Below are 19,610 nucleotides of genomic sequence, written 5' to 3' on the forward strand. Positions count from 1 at the left end.
AAATCAACTTCGATTGACCTTAAATTTTACACACAAGTCATAAATGATATAACGGAGCTATAAAATTTTTTGAAACTGGATTCCTACTCCGGTATCAAAAAGTGAACTCCTCGGTCAAACTTCCAAACTTAAATTCTTGTTTTTAGCCATTTTAAGCCTAATTTAACTACGAACTTCCAAATAAAATTATGAACACGCTCCTAAGTCCAAAATCACCATACGGAGCTGTTGGAATCATCAAAATTCTATTCCGGGGTCGTTTTCACATAATTAGACATCCGGTCACTATTTGAACTTAAACATTTTAATTTTTCATCAAAATTCCATATCTTGGGTTAGGGACCGCATAATTTGATTCCGGGCATACGTCCAAGTCTCAAATCACGATACGGACCCACCGAATCTGTCAAAATGCTGATCCGAGTCTGTTTGCTCAAAATGTTGACCAAAGTCAAACTTGGGCTTTTAAAGCCAACTTAAGGAACCAAGTGTTCCGATTTCAACTCAAACACTTCCAAATCTCGAACCAACTATTCCCACAAGTCATAAATCAATTAAAGTACATACAGAAAGTTTTATTTAAGTAACGGAGTTCTAAAAGTCAAAATGACCGATTGGATCGTTACATGTGCTGTAATAGTATACTTGCCTATTCACTCTTTTAACGAATTGGGTCGAGCAATTTCACAAGATATATTGTTTTCTATGAAAAATAATTTGTGGTCAAAAGAATTGGATTTGTCTTGGAAAACCACTCTATAATTACATATTTGTAATTAATCAAAAGACAGATATTACCTAAGTTTCTAAATTAAAATATAGAACAAACTGTGCCATTAACTAACGGCACTGTCTCATCCATTTTAAGGTTTGATAAATTGAGATTTGCATCGAAAAAGTTACATTTTGAAGGTTAAACGTTTCATATCAAACCTAATTCTATAACCCAATCAATGAAAATTAAAAATAAAGGAATACTTTCTATCTTATCCACCGTAAAATCCAAACAAAGAAATGAAATTACCCATCTGTCCGACTTTGTCGCGTAACTTTTTGTCTGATAGGTTTCCAATAAAAAAGAAATATTAATAGCCACAGAAAATCGTTATTTTGTCGGAGAGAGTGTTTTTCCCTCTCACCTTTTCACTCTCCATTACACTTTCTCTCTCTATACTCTCCGCTTCCGGCCACCGGCAATCGTTTCCCGGTAATGTCGGACCACACTGTATCCGCTCCTCTCTTACATTCCTCCACCCACCTCTCAGATTCCGATCACGATCACGCGCCTGAGCCGCACGTGATCCTTACCGTTGACGACGACGATGGGGTCCACCAGCTACCCAACGGCGATGATCATCAATTGGTTACTCATATTTCGGAGGTGGATGATAATCCATATGCGTTTCTTGGAGCGAAACGGTTCGACATGCCTCGATCCACCACCGTTGACCCGTTTAGGAACAATACACCTAGAATCGAAGGGGTCTATGAATGGTTCAAGATTGTCGTGTGTTTGCCACTTGCTTTGGTGAGGTTGGTGCTTTTTGGGTTCTCTTTGATGGTCGGTTACGTGGCGACACGTGTTGCTTTGCACGGGTGGAAAGATAAACAAAATCCTATGCCTAAATGGAGGTCCAGATTGATGTGTGTTACCCGGTTTAGTGCCAGAACCATCCTCTTCTCTTTTGGGTATTTATTCAAACAACGACCTTTTTTGGCTTTCAACCATTTGTTTGCAAATTTGGCCAGTCAAAGAATATTAGTAGTACTTTTGTTTAATTAAAGGAGTAGGATTTCTTGAGTTTGTGTTGGTACAGATTGCTTCTTTAGCAAGATAGACAGTGATCTTGTTGGTTTCTTGTGAAAGGGTGAAGGAGATTTATTTATTTTTTGGTTACTTGTGTTTAAAAGTGAAATAATAATTTATACGCCTTTTTTCTCAAAGAGAGGTGCTATTAGGTTAACTTCACCTCTCTTTTTTGTTTCATGTTGGTAGTACATATATTGCATTGAACTTTCATTTGTTGCATCGACCCTTGATATGCATTGAGCCCTTGACACACCCGTTGAGGACGGGTGTGATTTGAGTTTGAGTATTTCATGTGGATCCTTCAAAAATAGCTAGATGTACTTTCATTGGATACTTACACACACCTGTATTGGAAACTAATTCATCTAGCAGGAGAGTGATTAAATTAAGCAACAGCCACAGTAAGTTTGAGATTTTTTTTTTTTTTTTTCTTTTTCTAGTAGAGTTCTTTTCTCTATGAAGAGGTGGATGGGGTGACTCACGGAGTGGATAAAAACCTGTTTACTAAGTAGCTTGGGGTGTTGGAGCTCTTGGGAAATTTAGTGGCTTAATTACGTTATTAAGGAAGACCTCTGGCCTAGTTCACGCTATTATATAAGCTTAGTTCACGCTATTATATAAGCTTTACCGGTACAAATATTTTCTTTTTAGTTGTTAAATATACCCTTACAAATCCTACTATTATTCCTTTTCCATGTATTGAAATTTTTCTATTTTTCCTTTGTATCTTGTAGCAATATTTGGTGGATATGGATTTACGAGATTAATGGTTTCATCTTGTATATAAGAGGGGTATAGAGCATGCCATTAATTGTGAATTTTATGTGGACAGTAACTTGCAAATTGAAAGTCAGGCATTTTGTGCTGTCAAAACAAAATAGGTCATTCCATGTTAAAAGAGGTCATGTCGTAGTCATATTAGTATGTAAGCTGCTGTCAGAGTTCAAGGAATTTGTTTTATTAGATTTGCTTTCCAACAACTGTGTCTGACAAAATATCTTTTTTTTTGTTCCTTTTCTCCTTTCTTATTTACTGTTCCAGGTACCAATGGATAAGGCGAAAAGGAAAACCTGCGCCAAGGGAGATAGCTCCGGTTGTTGTATCTAATCATGTCTCCTACATAGACCCTATCTTCTTTTTCTATGAGTTGTTTCCTACCATTGTTGCTTCTGAGTCCCATGATTCCATGCCTTTCGTCGGAACTATTATCAGAGCTATGCAGGTAATGGGCACACAACAACATTGTCTCAAATTTTATGTCTACTTAGTACTTATTAGCATATTGGTGCTAGTACGTATAATTTATGTTTTGTCATTTCTTGGCAGACTTCATTTGATTCTAGCTTCGAATTCTGGAATCCAGTTTATTCTGCCTCAGAATGCCTGGTACATATATCTGTAATTAAGACATTAAAGTTGCTTATGCCTTCTCCCTTTTTGCAGGTGATATATGTTAATAGATTCTCTCCCACTTCAAGGAAGCATGCTGTTGGTGAAATAAAGGTAAATAGTATCTGTCTTTGGTCTCTTGTTTTTCTATTGGTACTTGGATGATAAACATTTTTTGGCTATTATGTTAGTGCATATCATTCTGAGGTTATTTAAATCTACTTCTTACATGTAGGCCCATGATCACTTATTCATAGTTGTATATATGTTTTCAAGATATGTTGTTGAAGTTTGCCCTGGAGCACATGAAATGTTTTGAGCCATCCCAGGCAAAGCTTGCTCTTTTAATTTCATGTCTAGGGATCTAGGTTGAGCTCTATACTCCAGATAGATATAGATGCAGTTCAGTTGAAGTCTGGGGGTAGTTTTCAAGCACATTTTGCTTGTTCAACTGCTTGCCAACAAGTGCAAAGAATTATAGAAGATCGGGAAATTAATGTGTGTGGTCCATAAGAGACTCTTGATCCTTTTCATCAACAAGCATTTTGCTATTTCTAAAGCCTTAAACTTCCTATTAGTATATTAATAATCTACCCATTTCTCTTATGTCTCCTGATTGCCATCGGGGTAATGACTTATGTTACTATTATTCATTTGATATGAAGTAAATATTTATTTAGAGTAAAGCTGACACATGAGAAGGTACCATTAAAAGAAAAGCAATGTTAGCAAAATTTATATCTCCGGAATTTTATGAAGTTCATGTACTCTCTTAATCAGCTAAATAAGGTCTGAAGAAGTATTTTTCCCTTTAGCAACCATCTATTACACTCCCTTCATGGGGAGTATTTGGTGCCACATGTATATGCAGAATATATACAAAAGTTTTACTTTGTACTCCGCTAGGCATAAGAGAATTAGAATTAATGAACAGCTCGGTCCACAATTAGTAAGTAGATTACATTCTTTTCTAGAATGTATAAATATAAAGTGTTTAGCAATATAGCTATTTGATACAGAAATATGCTTTCAAGGATCTGAAAACAGAGAAAGGCTTCGTGCAATCAATTTCCCCGAGTGCTTTTATTTCCTGAAGGGACTACAACCAATGGAAGAGCTATTATTTCCTTTCAACTTGGTGCATTTATCCCAGGCTATCCTATCCAGCCTGTTATTGTGCGTTATCCCCACGTTCACTTTGATCAATCATGGTATACTCTTCCTTCTCAGCAGGTTCTTTGGGGCTGATACATTTGTTTTATTTATTGTTGCCCTCATGTGGGATTTCATTGTCGTGCAGGGGGAATGTTTCCCTAGGAATGCTGATGTTTAGAATGTTCACACAGTTCCACAATTTCATGGAGGTATGTATGACTTGCATTAAGAAAAGAAGTGACTAAGTGTTCATGGACGTATATGCACTCTTCGATGTGTGACTGCCCCTCCAATGTCAAGTTTCAAATCTATTATCTGCTTTTCTACTACGAGTCATATGTCTAGAGCTCTGCTCCTTTCCCATCTGAAAGTCTGTGCTCTTTTACATGTATATGCGTTCCTTTTGGGCTCAGTTTGTTAGCAGATTGATTTATCAATATGATGGTATATGACTGCCAATATTTAGCTTTTCATGGAAACTATGGCTATTCTTCAGGTCTTTTGAAATTTGTGGAGTAATCTGTTGAATGTTGCTTGACTTTGGTACACTGATATTTTTAGATTGTCTTAGATGTGTTTTTATCTTTATTCAGATCTATATCTGATAGAAAAAACTTATCTTCATTATGCTTAATTTAGAAACCTGCCGCTGTTTTCTCCAGTTGTGTTGTAGGCCTATCTGCTTGGGTTCAGTAGCTTTAAATATTTTACATTATGTTCTTGTTTGTTTTAGATTCATTAGTTGTTAAATTTTTTACTGGGGATCATGTTATTATGTGCTTTCAATAGTGTGTTTGTTTCATACTTTCTCTTATTTAAACTGTGCTAATACAACAACAACAACAACATACCCAGTATAGTCCCACAAGTGGGGTCTGGGGAGGGTAGTGTGTACGCAGACCTTACCCCTACCTGTAGAGGTAGAGAGGCAAAACTGTGGTAATGTATTCTTTAAAATTACAAATATATTCACAAAATATGTTCTACCAGTGAACTCTGGAAGTCTTAACTTCTAAAACTTTGGGATTCCATCAAACTTCCACTCCCCTAAAACTTTTGGAGTTTTGCTTCAATTACTATTCTGGCTTCATATGCTTAGTATATTTTGGCAACTGTGGATAATTTCATGTTTTATTCTCTTTTCTCTAAAACATAATTACATAATCTAGTAATGAAATTAACTTGCACACAAAATTTGGCCATGGCTTTTCTCATTAGCCTTTTAATTTTCCTTTCCATCTTTTTTGCTTCCTGTGTATAGTTGGTCACTATTGGGCTGGGGAAGGTATTTGGTGACATATATGATTTATTATCCTTGGAAATACTTGCCATTTTCTTTTACTAGTGCGGATATTACTGTTGAAACAATTATCTCACTTTGTTTAGTAATGTGCAGGTTGAGTACCTTCCTGTTGTTTCACCTCATGAGAATCAGAAAGAAAATGCTGTACGGTTTGCTCAAAGGGTGAGTCGATTCTAACAACAGAACTTACTCTTGTGCTGACTGGACAAGATTTTATTTTTCACGTGTTGTATGTGTTGTTGCATATAAAAACTTCTTGAATGCAAAAATATGGAGTATTCAGTTTTTTTTCCAGCTTCTTTTATTTCACGTGCTTGTGCTTTCCATTATAGAAATCCTGCCCGGTAAATTGCTGCAGAATTCATGATATGACATAGATTTGTGCCATTTGTTATGTTACATGGATCCTTCGTTAGCCTTTTAAAGTCGATGAATGCTACACCAAGATGGTGGCAAAAATATGTACAATGAATAAGGAGTGGCCTACATAGCTTCGCCCCTATAACCACATGTAGCCCACAAGTTGTTCCAATCATATATACAAGTAGGAATGTTCTCATTACACAAAAACAATGATATACAAAATCTCTTTACAAGCTGTTCATGTCCCTCTCACTAGTCTGGAGTAGTCTTCTTTTTCTTTCCTTCCACACTGTCGAAAAAAAAGAACACACCGGCATCGTTCTTATGGAGTTGGGGGGTGACTTGGGACAAGAGACAATGCTTGTTGAAGTTGGGTGACTTATTTTTACAGTTACAAGGCCAACTTCATCTAAATTTTCTCCTTGCAGCTTCTGTAGTGTGGTTGTGATTTTAGTGATGAATAAATTACGTTTGTTGTATTTGAGACTCTTGTAGTGACTTGACACACGCACACAAACAAAAGAACAAATTTTGTGTGCTTGTGCAGTTGAATGTCATTTTGTTGATAACATGTGTAATCAAATGTTACTAAATGTGTGAGCTTGTCTAATCAGCTATCTCCTTTATACATCCTATTTACGGAAGCTTGATCCTTAAATTTTTTTATCAATACAGACTGGCCATGCTGTTTCAACTGCCCTCAACGTTGTACAAACATCTCATTCTTATGGCGACGTACTGCTTCTTGCTAAGGCGTTGGAGTGCAATCAGGTATATGGTTCTTTTCGAGATTTGCTAACTAAATCACATTCAAATTGCTTGTATTGATGTATCAATTTGATTTTCTTCCTCCTCCTCCTCAGGTATATGTGCTCTTCCTAAAGAGCACATATAGCTTATCTGAGACTAATATAAACCTCATATGCTATTACACTGTCAGCAAATAGACATTGATGCATGCAGTGCCGCTTATAGTACTCCACATGTTGCCAATCTGCTAAATATCTGGTCCTAGTTGCTGTATATTTACCTCCAAATGTGCAATCTTGATATAATAATAACATTTTTATTTTCTGGGTTACTGTCAACACTATGAGACTTATGGCCTGGAAGCGTGCCAATTTTCCCTGCATTTGGAAATTCTCGTGGACTGCCTTAATTTTAATCCCATTTTGACAAGGAATTTCATATTTGACGGTGGAGAAAAAGTTTTAAGTTCAGTCTAAAAAACGGCTGCTTCTTTCTCATGCCGGTGTTCAATGTTGAATCATTCAGCATAGGTGCAACCCCTTGGAGTTTTATATGTTTTAATCAGTTTTCTTGCTGAGGAAATGATGAATACTTTCTACTTGTTAATCAAATTTGATTTCTAGTTTTCTTGTACAAGGATTTCTGTTGAATGTATCACTCTGGAGTAATGTCTTTTTATCGGTTTCCAGGAAAATCCCTCTCTCTATTTGGTTGAGATGGCAGCAGTTGAAGCGGTGAGTTGACTTTCTTTACTTCCCCTGAGAAAAGCAAATTCATCTTTCTTAGCTATTTGCTTAGAGTATGACAATTTTGAGACATGATGTGTTTATCAGTTTCCCACTTTGGGATTTTACTGGATTGTTGTTGTTGTTGTCTTGTTGATGTGTTTATCAGTTAATTGTGAGGCAAAACTTGGCATGGACAAGTACCATTGTCATTTTCTAAACTGCAAAACTTTTAGCCTCATTGCCCCTTATATTTGTTTTAGTGCTCAAATATAACTTTTACTTTTACCCCCTAAGTTTAAAGTAGACTCCGTTGGTACTTTTCTGTCGTTGCTTCGGATACTACGAGGAAGTTCAGTGAGCAGTAGCTCAAATGGAGAATACTCCACTGTTTTTTTATATACTCTTAGAGTACAGAGAGGATTGCGATTGATATAGGTATTGGATGACTTTTATGGAGAACAATAGTATTGTATACATTTTCTATACTGGGATTTTCCCCTTTTTGCTGCCAATGAGAACATTTACTAAACAAAATGCTATTGCTTTGGGTCTGAGCGGGTCTAGTTTTTGTATTTAGGTTTACTACATTTGGACCTGCTAATTTAGCATTTGCCCATTATGAAGTTCTTTGGTTTCTCTACATAAGAGATATATTTGTATTGATATTTTCTTAATTTCTTGAGGATAATTGCATCTTCGCTGTGGAGTGATGTAATGTTGATTGTTGATACAGATTGATGTTGGGGAACGGTAGAACAAGGGATCTGAGTGATGTAGAGAGAACTTTGGAAATAGAGTTGACTTTTGTGTGCATACAAAACAGAGAACATCATAGTATCCCAGACATTTGTTGTCATCAAGCTAATATTACCTGTGTAGTAATTGGTAAAAAGATCTGACTCAAGAAATAATTGGTTAGCCTTTCTCGATTTCATACAACCATGGCTTGCAAATACAATAAAATTGTGTAATTATGTACTCTATTGTTGAATTAACACACAGGAAAAAAAGGTATTCTTCCCATGAATGAACTACCATTTTTCTGAAGAAGCAGTCCAAAATTTCTACTGACTGACAAAATTATTCAGTGGCTTATTAAGATATTTGAAGCATATTATAACCTAATTGTATGCAGATTTTTGTGCCTTTGTAGCAATGTCTTTTTCCAAAATGTGGACTGAACATGATAATTGAAAAGATATATGATCCTTCTCATTTTCTTGTTTTTAGGCATTTCATTTGAGCTCTTTGGAGGCTGTAGAGTTTCTGGATGTTTTCCTTTCAATGAACCCAGACTCCAAGTATGTCATTTTTCTTGTTTCAAGCATTTCATTTGAGCTCTTTGGAGACTGTAGATTTTCTGGATATTTTCCTTTCAATGAACCCAGACACCAGGTATGTCGTTTTGGCTTATGGGAAGGGCATGGACTTTCTGTTGCAAACAGTGCCCCCTTTCTGTCCGATGCTGATTGGTTATTATGAATTATTTGTCAAGGAATTTGACACGAGTTGAGGTTGTGGACTTTCGGTAATTAAGTGGAAGAGAAATAACAATAATAAGGGGTAAAACTTGTCCTTAACTATTATGGCTTTCAATCAGGAGTGCATAGGTGGGCCACACTGTGTCAGTCCTCACAAGGCTTTATAGGCTTTTTTAAACACGAGAGCACGTGAAGTGATAACTTTCTAGATCTAGTTTTTGGCATTTAACTTTTTAATACATTATAACACGTAATATCCACACAAAAAACTCATGTAATATCCAAATATATTAAAATGCAGAGATTGACAGTATGATGGCTCTGGTAAAATTAAAGCTATTGGAAATGCTGGATTTCATATTTGGGGGGGGGGGTTGTCAAAGCTATCATTAGCTGTAGATTATAACAAAATACATGTCTTCATATCACACAAGGGACTTCAAGCTGGATAAAATATCTGGGTACTGGCCTGGTAGCAAAGAAGCTGGTTGTATGTACACATGTATTTTGTTGACCAATAACTTTAGCTGTTATGTGTTCTCTGGTACAAACTTAGTGAAATTTAGATCGTCGTCCTTTATTCTCTGTTCTATTCACGCTGATCGTATATAACGATTAATTACTCAAAAAGTACCATCCATTTTGGATATACTTTTCCCGACTTTATAAAATGAAGGTTAACATGTTCGGACTTGTTTGTGCTCCTCATGGCTCTTTGTGTGATCCAGCCTTTTCTTTTTTGTTTGTTCGTGAACTGATTTAAGTCACATGTCTGCATCTCTTTGCTCAATTTAGTTGGTTTTTCTTGTTAGATGACTATGTTTAAATGTAATTCTCTTCTCACAATCTCTATTTATTGTGTGAGTTTCTCCCATTCTCATGTTATACGGGTGTTTTGTTGGGATGTCATTACACCCTCCTTCCTTCTTTATGTGGTTTCAAGAGAAAATTTGAAAATTGTTCTTTTCTTGTATATTGATGTATCACATTTTTTCTCCTATCCTGACTAGATTTTTGGGATTTGTAGTTTTGCTTTCATGGAATTTTTTAATTGTAAATTGTACTTGCAGTAATATCCATTGTTTCTGCAGGGGACAGGTCGAGATTCATGACTTCCTCAGGGTTTTAAGACTGAAATCCTGTACTCTTTCTGAAAAGGTAAAAAAATATATTAGTTCCGATTGGCGTAGTTCAGAATTTTGAGCATTTGTTCTCTTGTTAGGGCTTTCATCATTCAGTCTCTTGCATCTGTTTCCCTGATAATTATGGTTGTTACTTCTTTCATTGGTAACCTAATTCTTTACCTTTTAGGAGTTACTTTCTTGGGCTTGTCAATGTCTTTTCTCACTGCATTGTGTGTTTTCCGTCATTTCTTCAGCTAATGTCTACTCTACTTGTTACTTTTTTGTCTTTTAACTTTATAAACAGGGTGGTAATCTTATAAAAAAAAAAAATTTAAAACAGGGTGGTAGGATTTTGAATGCTAAGGACTGGACTAAACTTATGAATGCCATGTTAGCTGAGGTAGGATTATATCATCAGGTTGCAGGTTGGAGGAAGATTGTTATTCTGAATTAAAATCTCATGGGGTTAGATCCTGATAGACCACTTTGACCGTCAAACTTAATATAAAAGGGTCAATTTCCACTATTGTCAAAATATGTGCACCGCCTAATCAAAAAGCTTAAATTGTTGGAGAGGGATCACGCATATTTATTTTTATCTTAGGTATGCGGCACGTTTTTCATGTGCAAGTCTATGTCTATTCTTGCAAAGCATGTGGACAGCTGATGGGTGGCGGTGAGACCCAAGTACTAGGATCTTTGCTTACTTGATACCATGTTGAATTGTGTGATGTAGAGAGGGAATACTTTTACTAAAAACGCAAATCTGGTTTTCCTATCCTCACCCCCTCTTCCACTGCCATCCACCACTTCCAGTGTTCCTCATTGCTGCTGGCTCTACTTCGCTTGTCTTCTTCTCCAACTTCTTTTGACCGTGCATATAGTAAAAAAAAATCCTCTGGCAAAGAAAAGGAAAGAAGTAGAAATTTGCTGCAATCAATTCGCTGTTCCCTCCCTCTTGCTCTCACCAACCAACAAGGCATGTCTGTTTGTGGCTGCACCCTCCCTCTTGCTCTCACAACAAGCATGTTCCTCTCCTCCCTAGTCTTCATTCTCAAGGAGTAGATTCTCCCTTCAATATTTTCTTTTTGTGGCTGCATGTCCCCTAATCTCGTCTGGTAAAATGTGGAGTTGATGAAGGGAGGTCCTACTTGTAGTTGGGTAATCGATGGTTGAGAAAATCTCTTATAAATGTTTTCACACGAAATTTGTGTCAAGGGTGTTGTGGAGCTAAAAATAGTGTTGGACTGGTTTAATAATAAGATTCCATTGTGTTCAAGACATAATTAAGGAAATAAAGTGTATTCTCTCTAATAACTTAAACTATTTGATTAGGCAGTTCACTTTAATGTATCAGAGCAAATAGAAGTTTCGAGTTCGAGTTTGACAGCCACCTTTCTTTAGAATAATATCCGCGTGCTTGGCTCAGATAAAAGAATTAGGCACGTGAGGGGCTGTACTGATGACGTAATTAAAAGTGTATTATCGCTAGTAGATTAAACTTTTAGATGACAAGGTCTGCATACTTTAACAATCATGATCAATTTGACATATCAAACATGAGAATCTAAGTGCAATTCTACAAATGATCACTTCATCACCATCCTATATACCTAGGATTCTCAGGATATCAATCTTTCTACCAAATGACACATAAGAGTGAAGATAATTTTTTCTGAAAATCATATCAGTTACCACTAGGTAATAGGAAGTTTAAGATGTCTGTGAGGTCAATTTTTGTTGGTGAAGTATAATAATTTGCTTTAAAAGAAGTCTATTTTGTTAAAGAATATACTTATAAAAAGTATAATAACTTGCTTTATCTCCCCGAGCTATTCTTTCTTGTATTGCAGATATTTGGCTTCATTGATATGCAGAAGAGCGGTAAAATAACATTCAAGCAGGTGCTCTTTCTTCACCAATTGCTTCTGAAATCAAGTTATCTGCTTACTTGTTTTAGGAACTAGATTCAGATTTATGAGCCTATAATCTGATGTACATTTTTTGTTTTCTCATAGATATTGGGATTTATACATTGCAAACATAATTGAATTATCTTTTCATCCCATTCAAATGTTGGCAGTGCCTAGTCGACATTTATCAAGGAAAAAAAAGATCTAATCTCTGAAGATATTCAAGACTAAACTTGAAATAATTTTATTTTGTAATCCATCGTCGTCAATTGAAAAGCTGACAGAGAATAATGAGGACATCATTGAATCCCATATGGCTAATGATATATGTCAAATGACATTCATTAATTTTATAGGGATCTTTGCATCATTGACGACCTTCATATTTTACTTTTTGAAAATTATAATTTGATATCCAGGATTAAAGTATGATGATAAAAGAGGGGTGAGATGTCTGGAACTCTTTATCTTAAAATAAATAAAAATAGTAAGAGCTTCTCTCTTTGTTGATAATGGAATTCCTTTTTATTTTATTTTTGTGAATCATATGTTGCAATTCGAGGACTCGTTTTAAAAACGTTATTGAAAAGAAATTTCCATTTAGGCTTGAAAGCTTTCGTCGCTTTTCCTGTGATAGTCATTTTGACTAAATAGGTACGCTTTGATGTATGCCACTATGGTTTTGGCAAGGGGGTTGGGTGGGAGTCGGGGAATGATTTTGTTTTATGAATGAAATTACAGATGTAGAATTCATGATTGATCTGTTTGTTGCCTTCAGTTTTTGGTTGGTTCAGCTCATATCTTGAAGCAGCCATTGTTTCATCAAGCCTGTGAATCAGCTTTTACTGCATGTGACGACGGTGGGAAGAACTACATTCTGGAACAAGAGGTATGATCACTTTCATTCTTTTTGTCTGATAGCTCTTGTTATCAACCAACTGCAGATATGACTTGTCCCTATAACTTCCATGTGCTTTTGCAGTTTAGGTATTCTCTTATGCTATCACTTCCTGGTTTGAGTAGCAATGAGGTGAGTTGTTTTTTGGCTAGTCTTGGGAAACTCTCAGGCCACACATACATTGTTGCGTGGACTCGATATGTAACTGTACTATTTTTGCTTGTAAACTAGGTCAATTCAAGTTTTACCGCTCTGATAAGTGTTATCACTTTGTAAAAACGAGGGGTTTGTTTAACCTGTAAGAAATGTATAAAGATAGCACGCTGTACATGAAGAACTGAGGTAGAGACTCATCAATTGGCTTGTCAATTGCTTGAGTGAGTGGATTACTTTCTGACCGGAAAAAAGAGTGGATTACTTTGCTTAAATAATACAGATAATTTTTCTAGAAATTAGGTTCAAGGATACTAAAATTGTTATGGTTTTTCTTATTGCTATACATCTTATTTAAGTTTTTCTATCTTGACCATCGCAGATCCATGGACTCTTCACCTTGTTTGATACAGATCACGACGGGAAGATCAGCAAGGCCGATTTGATCGCCTGTTTAAGAAGATACCCTTTGTTGATTGCCCTATTCTCACCTTGTGTATTGCAACAAACTTGCCCATAGCTGGTCTCTAGTATGGAGAAGTGATCTAAATTGATGGACATATGCACCATCAATACCAGTGTTGTGAACAACTAATATATCTCAGAAATTTTGTTGCTTAGATTAGTGTATTTATCCTTACAAACATGGCTTGGGTGTTAATATGCCATTTGAATGGAGCTCTGAGGCCTAGAGGTGAAAGTAAAATCTAGGTTCGGTGACTTCTATTAATTTGTAAACGTTACTCAAAACTTTCAACCCTCTTGTTCCCGAGGTTTCTATTTTACCCTGACACACTTTCCTTTCAAATTCTACACCCATTGTTATATTCTCAACATTCCTCAAATTAAACCAAGTATTTCTCACATTCCAGCATATAAAATAGTTAATTTGGGCAATGTGGAATATTCGATTGGAATAAAGCTTGGGAGAAAAATTTAGGGCAAAATACAAAATTGGTGATCGGTCAAAACTAATTGTATTTTAGCCAAAAAATAAATGTAAAAAATATGGATCAAACTTTCCAACTTTTATATCCAAAAATAAAAAGGAATTCAGGGGAAAAGGATAAAAGTTGTAAAGTGGTCTCTTCTCGAGTTATTATACAATTTAATACACTATATAACTTGGTTTTGCTGTATAAAAAGTCATTACACCATTTTGATCAGCCATGACTATCAATACGAATATGCAATTTTCTCAAAATATTTTGACCTGCCTTTTCTTGATGATGTTTAACCTAATTTCGTGAATGTTGTATAATTCAAGAACAAAGTGCATTATCACTTTGAAAATTTCATTTTTCATATACTTAGTTTAAAAAGAAGGGGAACTCATAATAACATCAATAAGGAAGTAAGCAAGGAGAAAAGACAAATCATCCTTCCTTTTACTCACCTAGCTATAACAAGGAATACCAATTCATATCAGGGTTCGCCTAGAAAGAAAAAAGAAACTTTACATCTGATGTAATAGAAATAGTTTTTAATTCACTTGACAGGAAATATAGAGATTGAAGTAATAGAAATAGTTTTTCAGAAGTTTTTACTAGTCAATTAGACTAGTAGAATAATATAGGGGCCAATTTGTGCATATAAACAATTAAACGCCATAAGTTTCCAAAAAAGATACACATCAAGGAATATATTCATATCCTTTAAAAGTAATTATATTACCTAAATACTCACCTAATTTTAGTCTACCAATACAATTAATTAGTCCCGGAGAGAGAATGTACCTCTCGAGATAATTAATATATAAACTTTTGGATTATTAGTGTATAAAGGATAATTAAATTAATAGTACTCATCCCACAATTAATTTACATTAGAGGGAATAAAGTTGTTGTACCGACACCTGTCACCACAACCCACCCCACCATGAGTTTAAGGCCTGTTTGGGAGTCCACTTACTTTGAGCATGTTTTCCTGATTTAGTACAGGAGTTTAATTGGTTGTCTGATCTTGGGACCACTTTTGAGTTTTGAGCATGACTTCAACTTTTCAGTTTTAGTTGCCAATACAAACGCAGTACTTTTATTACTATTCTATTTCATTTGCAGGCTTTAGTTTTATGTTTTTTTCTAGAGATTTTTATTTTTATACATAAAAGATATAAAAATATAATTTTTTTTTCAAATTGCAAGTAACCATAGGAGATCATTTTCTTCTTGGTCCGAGATAGCAGAGAAGCGGATACTGGATTGATGGTCAATTGACTACTATTCACCAGAAAAATTATACTGGTATATAAGTCAAATATTTCTTTTAATATATACATATTAATTTGAATATTTTTAGTGAAAATTTTGATTTTGCCGTTGTGAAGAAAGTGCAAGGGGTAGAAGATTGGTCAAATTTAATGTGTTTTGAAGTCCTCCATCCTTTTCTTCAGAAGTTTTTTGAGTATTTGTTACTCTCTCACTCGTTTTGCATGATCACATTTGACTGAAATTAAATGTATATAGAATATTAAAGTACTCAAGCATTTCACGATCTTAAATATCTCATGTAAACTCCTATTACAGCATGTCAATTGGTAAATTGAAAGAAGTTAAAATAAAGAATATATTCTGTAATACAAATATGTCAATTCTTTTAAAACGGCTCAAAAAGAAAAGAATTACATATAAAACAAAATAAACCAGAGAGAATATATTCATATTCTTCTTGTATAGGCCAAAAATTATCTTAGTTATATTTAGGTCGCGTTAGCACTAAATCATAAGACGGATTCACGGTCGAAATGATCTGACAAAAGATAAGTGCTAGGTCGAGGAGTCAACAAATATTGAGGTCGAGTACCCTCCTTAACGGAGCAGTAACGACTAGTTTTGGGGATCTGACTTTAAAGAGAATATTCCAATGAATATTCCTAAGATCTGTACTATTAGGGTTTTGTGATACATGTCCTCTTATAAATAGAAAGAGACACAGTTATAGCGGGATTGGACAGTCATTTGTAAAATAACAACACTTTGATATTATCTAAAGATTTTTGCTTTATTACATACATACAAAAGACACATTTCCTTGAGATCCTGATCTAACTTTTCTCCCATGATCCAAGGAGAATCTGAATATTCAAAAGCTACTCAATCATTCACCATTGTCTGAGGGAATATCATACGATCCCATCCCTTTTCGGTCATCTCTCTTTCATTTATTTACAACAATATTATTATATACTATTTATTGCTGTTTAATGCTATTTACTTTGAATTTGGGCCATTAAATATTGTTTATTGTTACATATTCACGGCTGCTCCAACAGACTGTATGATGTTTTCCCATGACACTAGTTAAATAATTTTTTGGATATTAATATTGGCTAATATTAACCTTATTTCATTAGAAAATCTAACTGTTTAAATCTATATCTAAATTTTGGGTCAAACAGTTTGGCGTCGTCTGTGGGGATGTCTTAGCTAATCTTTTAGTTTCTATTAGATCTACAACTCACGCGACTTGCTAACCCAACAAGCCATAAAGTTTATCTCTCATATCTGCATATACAGAAATTTCCGAGGCTAGGGCAACAAATGACGCCCCCCTTAACCTCATGAACGCCATCAACGAATTTTATGAAGCACAAGGCGAGGAAGTGACGCCCACTGCCCCCCCCCCCAGGCGAGAGAAGTCGCCTCCCGCTTTTTGTAGCACAACGAAACCAAATGGGAAAGGGGCTTCCACGTCTACAGGAGAAGGGACGCCACCTGCTATGAAAAAGCTCCTCGAAGCATGGCTAACTGATACCCTAGTAAGTATGCTCAACAAACAAGCTCCATGCACGACCCCAGAAACTGCAAGAGCCCACACAGTATAATGTGGGGACGAATAGGACGATCAACCAGACCCCCAACTCCAAGTAAAACTCACAATGTTACTGACAGTATAGGTGACAACGTCCTCGCCATTGTTTTGAAACGAATGGAAGAAATGGAGAATGAGAACAAGGCGTTCAAAGATAGTGTGAAAGAACACTAGGAACGAGTAGACAAGATACCGGGCGCCCCTAAATTACTACCGAAAAGGGACACCGGTAAATTCGTAGAACAACCGCATATCGAGGAAGCGACCCGACATTCCATACCAAAGACATTTAAAATGCCACCGTATCTCAGAATATACGATGGAACAACCATCTTCTAAAACCATGTGACTCATTACGTCACCGTCGTGAAGGGCAACGACCTCACCAAGTAACATGTGCCCTTCATTTTCTAAAGAAATTTGGTGAAACCCTCACTGGAGGGTCATTGACATTGTATTCACAGCTACCATCCCGCTCTGTAGAAACGTTCGAAAAAATGGCTGATAAGTTCGTGACTACACATGCCAGGGCCAAGAAAGCCGAAACGAAAGTAAACGACATCTTCGCCATCAAGCAATCCCTAAGAGAGGGACTGAGGGACTTCTTTGCCCGATTCAACGGGGTAAGGATGGATTTACCAAATGTGTCCGAGGGGATGGCAGTCGCAGACTTTCAGAACAGATTGAGTAGAGAGAGTTTAAGAGCTACCAAAAAGCTGCTGAGCCGATTAATGAAGTATCCTCCAACCCACTTGTGATAAAATCCATAATGCATAATGTGCCGAGGTTCGAGCAGATGACGATGACTTCAATGGACCAAAATATAACATAAGGAGGGATCACCCAGCCTCTCGGCCAAAACAGCAAACGACATCAGCCCTATGTCAGGGCACCCTCCCCTCCATCCTTTTGTTATGATGATGACCCGTCTAGGCCGAGGACATGTACTCACATGAACGAGAGAGGTATGCCCCTTTTATTGTCTGCTTACAATTTTTCTGTTCACCTACAGAGGTGGTCTACGCCTTTGAGAAGCTTGGAACAAAGGTCAAATGGCTGCCAAAGATGAGGTATGAGCCGAGCACTAGGAAATTCGACGCCCTCTACGAATTCCACCAGGAACACGAACACAAAACAGAAGGTGCATCGCCATAAATGAGGCTAGCACTCAGATATGGGCAAAGCAGCTGAGACTCCACTGTAATTCTCAGCTCGTAGTCAACCAAGTCATAGGGACTTTCCAAATCAAAGAACAAAGCTTGCAAAAATATCAAGTCGAGATCTATAAGTTGTTGCCCAATTTCAATGAATGCAAGCTCGACCATATCCTATGAGAGCAGAACATTGAAGCACATGGCCTCTCTAAACTGGCCGCCGCCACCAAAAACATCATGATCGGGGACCAAAGCGTAGTCCATCTCCTCAACTCGTCACTAGACTAATTCGAGGTAAAATCTGTAAGTTTAACTTGGGGATGGCGCAATTGTATTATTACGTATTTGCACGATGACACCCTCCCAAACGATAAAAAGTAAGCTAAAAAACTAAGAATGCAAGCGGCCAGATACAACCTCTTTCATAATACTTATAAAAGAGAACGTATGTCGGTCCGTTGGCAAAATGTTTATGCCCAAACCAAACCCAACGCATTCTCGAAGAAGTCTACGAAGGGCATTGCAGTGCTTATTCTGGTGATCGAGCACTCGTCAGGTACCACATACGGGTCGGGTACTACTAGCCCACCATGAAGAAAGATGCCTCAGAGTTCGTGAAAAAATATGAGCAATGTTATAAATACGCCCCAATAATCCACCAAGCAGGCGAACACCTTCATTCGGTTACCTCTCTGTGGCCATTTATCAAGTGGAGAGTGGACATCATGGGTCCACTCTCGCCGAGGCGAGGTAATGTATGATTTTTTTTAGTTTTAACTAACTATTTCTTTAAATGGGTGGAAGAAAGAGCGTTCTACCAAGTGCGCGAATAAGAGGTAATCGCCTTCATATGGAAAAACATCATCTGCCGATTCAGCCTACCCAAAAAGATAAGCTGCGACAACGGGCCCATTTCACGGGAAAGAAAACCATTGAATTCTTCGAGAAATGGCACATTAAGAGGATACTTTCAACTCCCTATCACCCAGTAGGCAACGGGCACGCAGAATCTTCCAATAAGTCCATATTAAACATCATAAAGAAGAAACTTGAAGAAGACAAAGGACTGTGTCCGGATATAATCCCAGAAGTATTATGGGCACACAAAACTACCCCGAAGACGAGCAAAGGAGAGACACATTTCTCCATCATTTACGGAATATATGTAGTTATACCAGTCGAAGTTGGAGAACCCAACCTAAGATATTCCCATGAAAGCGACACCAGTAACGACGAGAATATGAGACAAGATCTCGACGAGATCGAAGAGCGATGAGATATGGCGTACATAAGGATAGTCGCTCAGAAACAACAAGAAGAATGCTACTACAACAAAAAATTAAAGGTTCGAATACTCAAGGTCGGAGACTGCGTGCTCAAGGCCAAAACTCAAGCAAACAGCGATCCACGAGAAGGAAAATTGGGAATAAACTGGGATGGACCATACAAGATTATAGGCAAAGCAGACAAAGGTTCATTCCAATTGGAAACCATGGAGAGGAAGCTCATACCAAACAATTGGAATGTAAGCCACCTCAAGTACTTCAATTCCTAAGAAACAAGAAGCGCCCCATAAGTC

General features: G+C 36.7%; 1 protein-coding gene across 3 annotated transcripts; it reads left to right on the top strand.

Annotated features, from left to right (window-relative positions):
• Positions 1-1,100: 1,100 nt before the first annotated feature.
• Positions 1,101-13,875, top strand: LOC107776513 (lysophospholipid acyltransferase LPEAT2). Of its 3 annotated transcripts, XR_012702880.1 has the most exons (15): positions 1,101-1,689; positions 2,852-3,032; positions 3,137-3,313; positions 4,247-4,410; positions 4,500-4,563; positions 5,751-5,819; positions 6,696-6,791; positions 7,460-7,504; positions 8,729-8,799; positions 10,071-10,137; positions 11,957-12,007; positions 12,795-12,905; positions 12,999-13,046; positions 13,146-13,291; positions 13,450-13,687. XR_012702880.1 is itself a non-coding variant. In XM_075238274.1 (14 exons), the coding sequence occupies exons 1-14, from the start codon at positions 1,211-1,213 to the stop codon at positions 13,585-13,587; spliced, it is 1,761 nt and encodes a 586-aa protein (XP_075094375.1). In that variant the 5' UTR covers positions 1,102-1,210; the 3' UTR covers positions 13,588-13,875. The 3 variants fall into 3 exon arrangements, 2 of the variants coding, with proteins under 2 accessions (XP_075094375.1, XP_016451915.1); XM_075238274.1 differs by lacking the exon at positions 13,146-13,291 and having other exon boundaries at positions 1,102-1,689; positions 13,450-13,875; XM_016596429.2 differs by lacking the exon at positions 13,146-13,291 and having other exon boundaries at positions 1,103-1,689; positions 3,254-3,313; positions 13,450-13,875.
• The last annotated feature ends 5,735 nt before the right edge of the window (positions 13,876-19,610 follow it).

The sequence above is a fragment of the Nicotiana tabacum genome, chromosome 19 (assembly GCF_000715075.1).
Source record: "Nicotiana tabacum cultivar K326 chromosome 19, ASM71507v2, whole genome shotgun sequence".
Lineage (NCBI taxonomy): Eukaryota > Viridiplantae > Streptophyta > Magnoliopsida > Solanales > Solanaceae > Nicotiana > Nicotiana tabacum.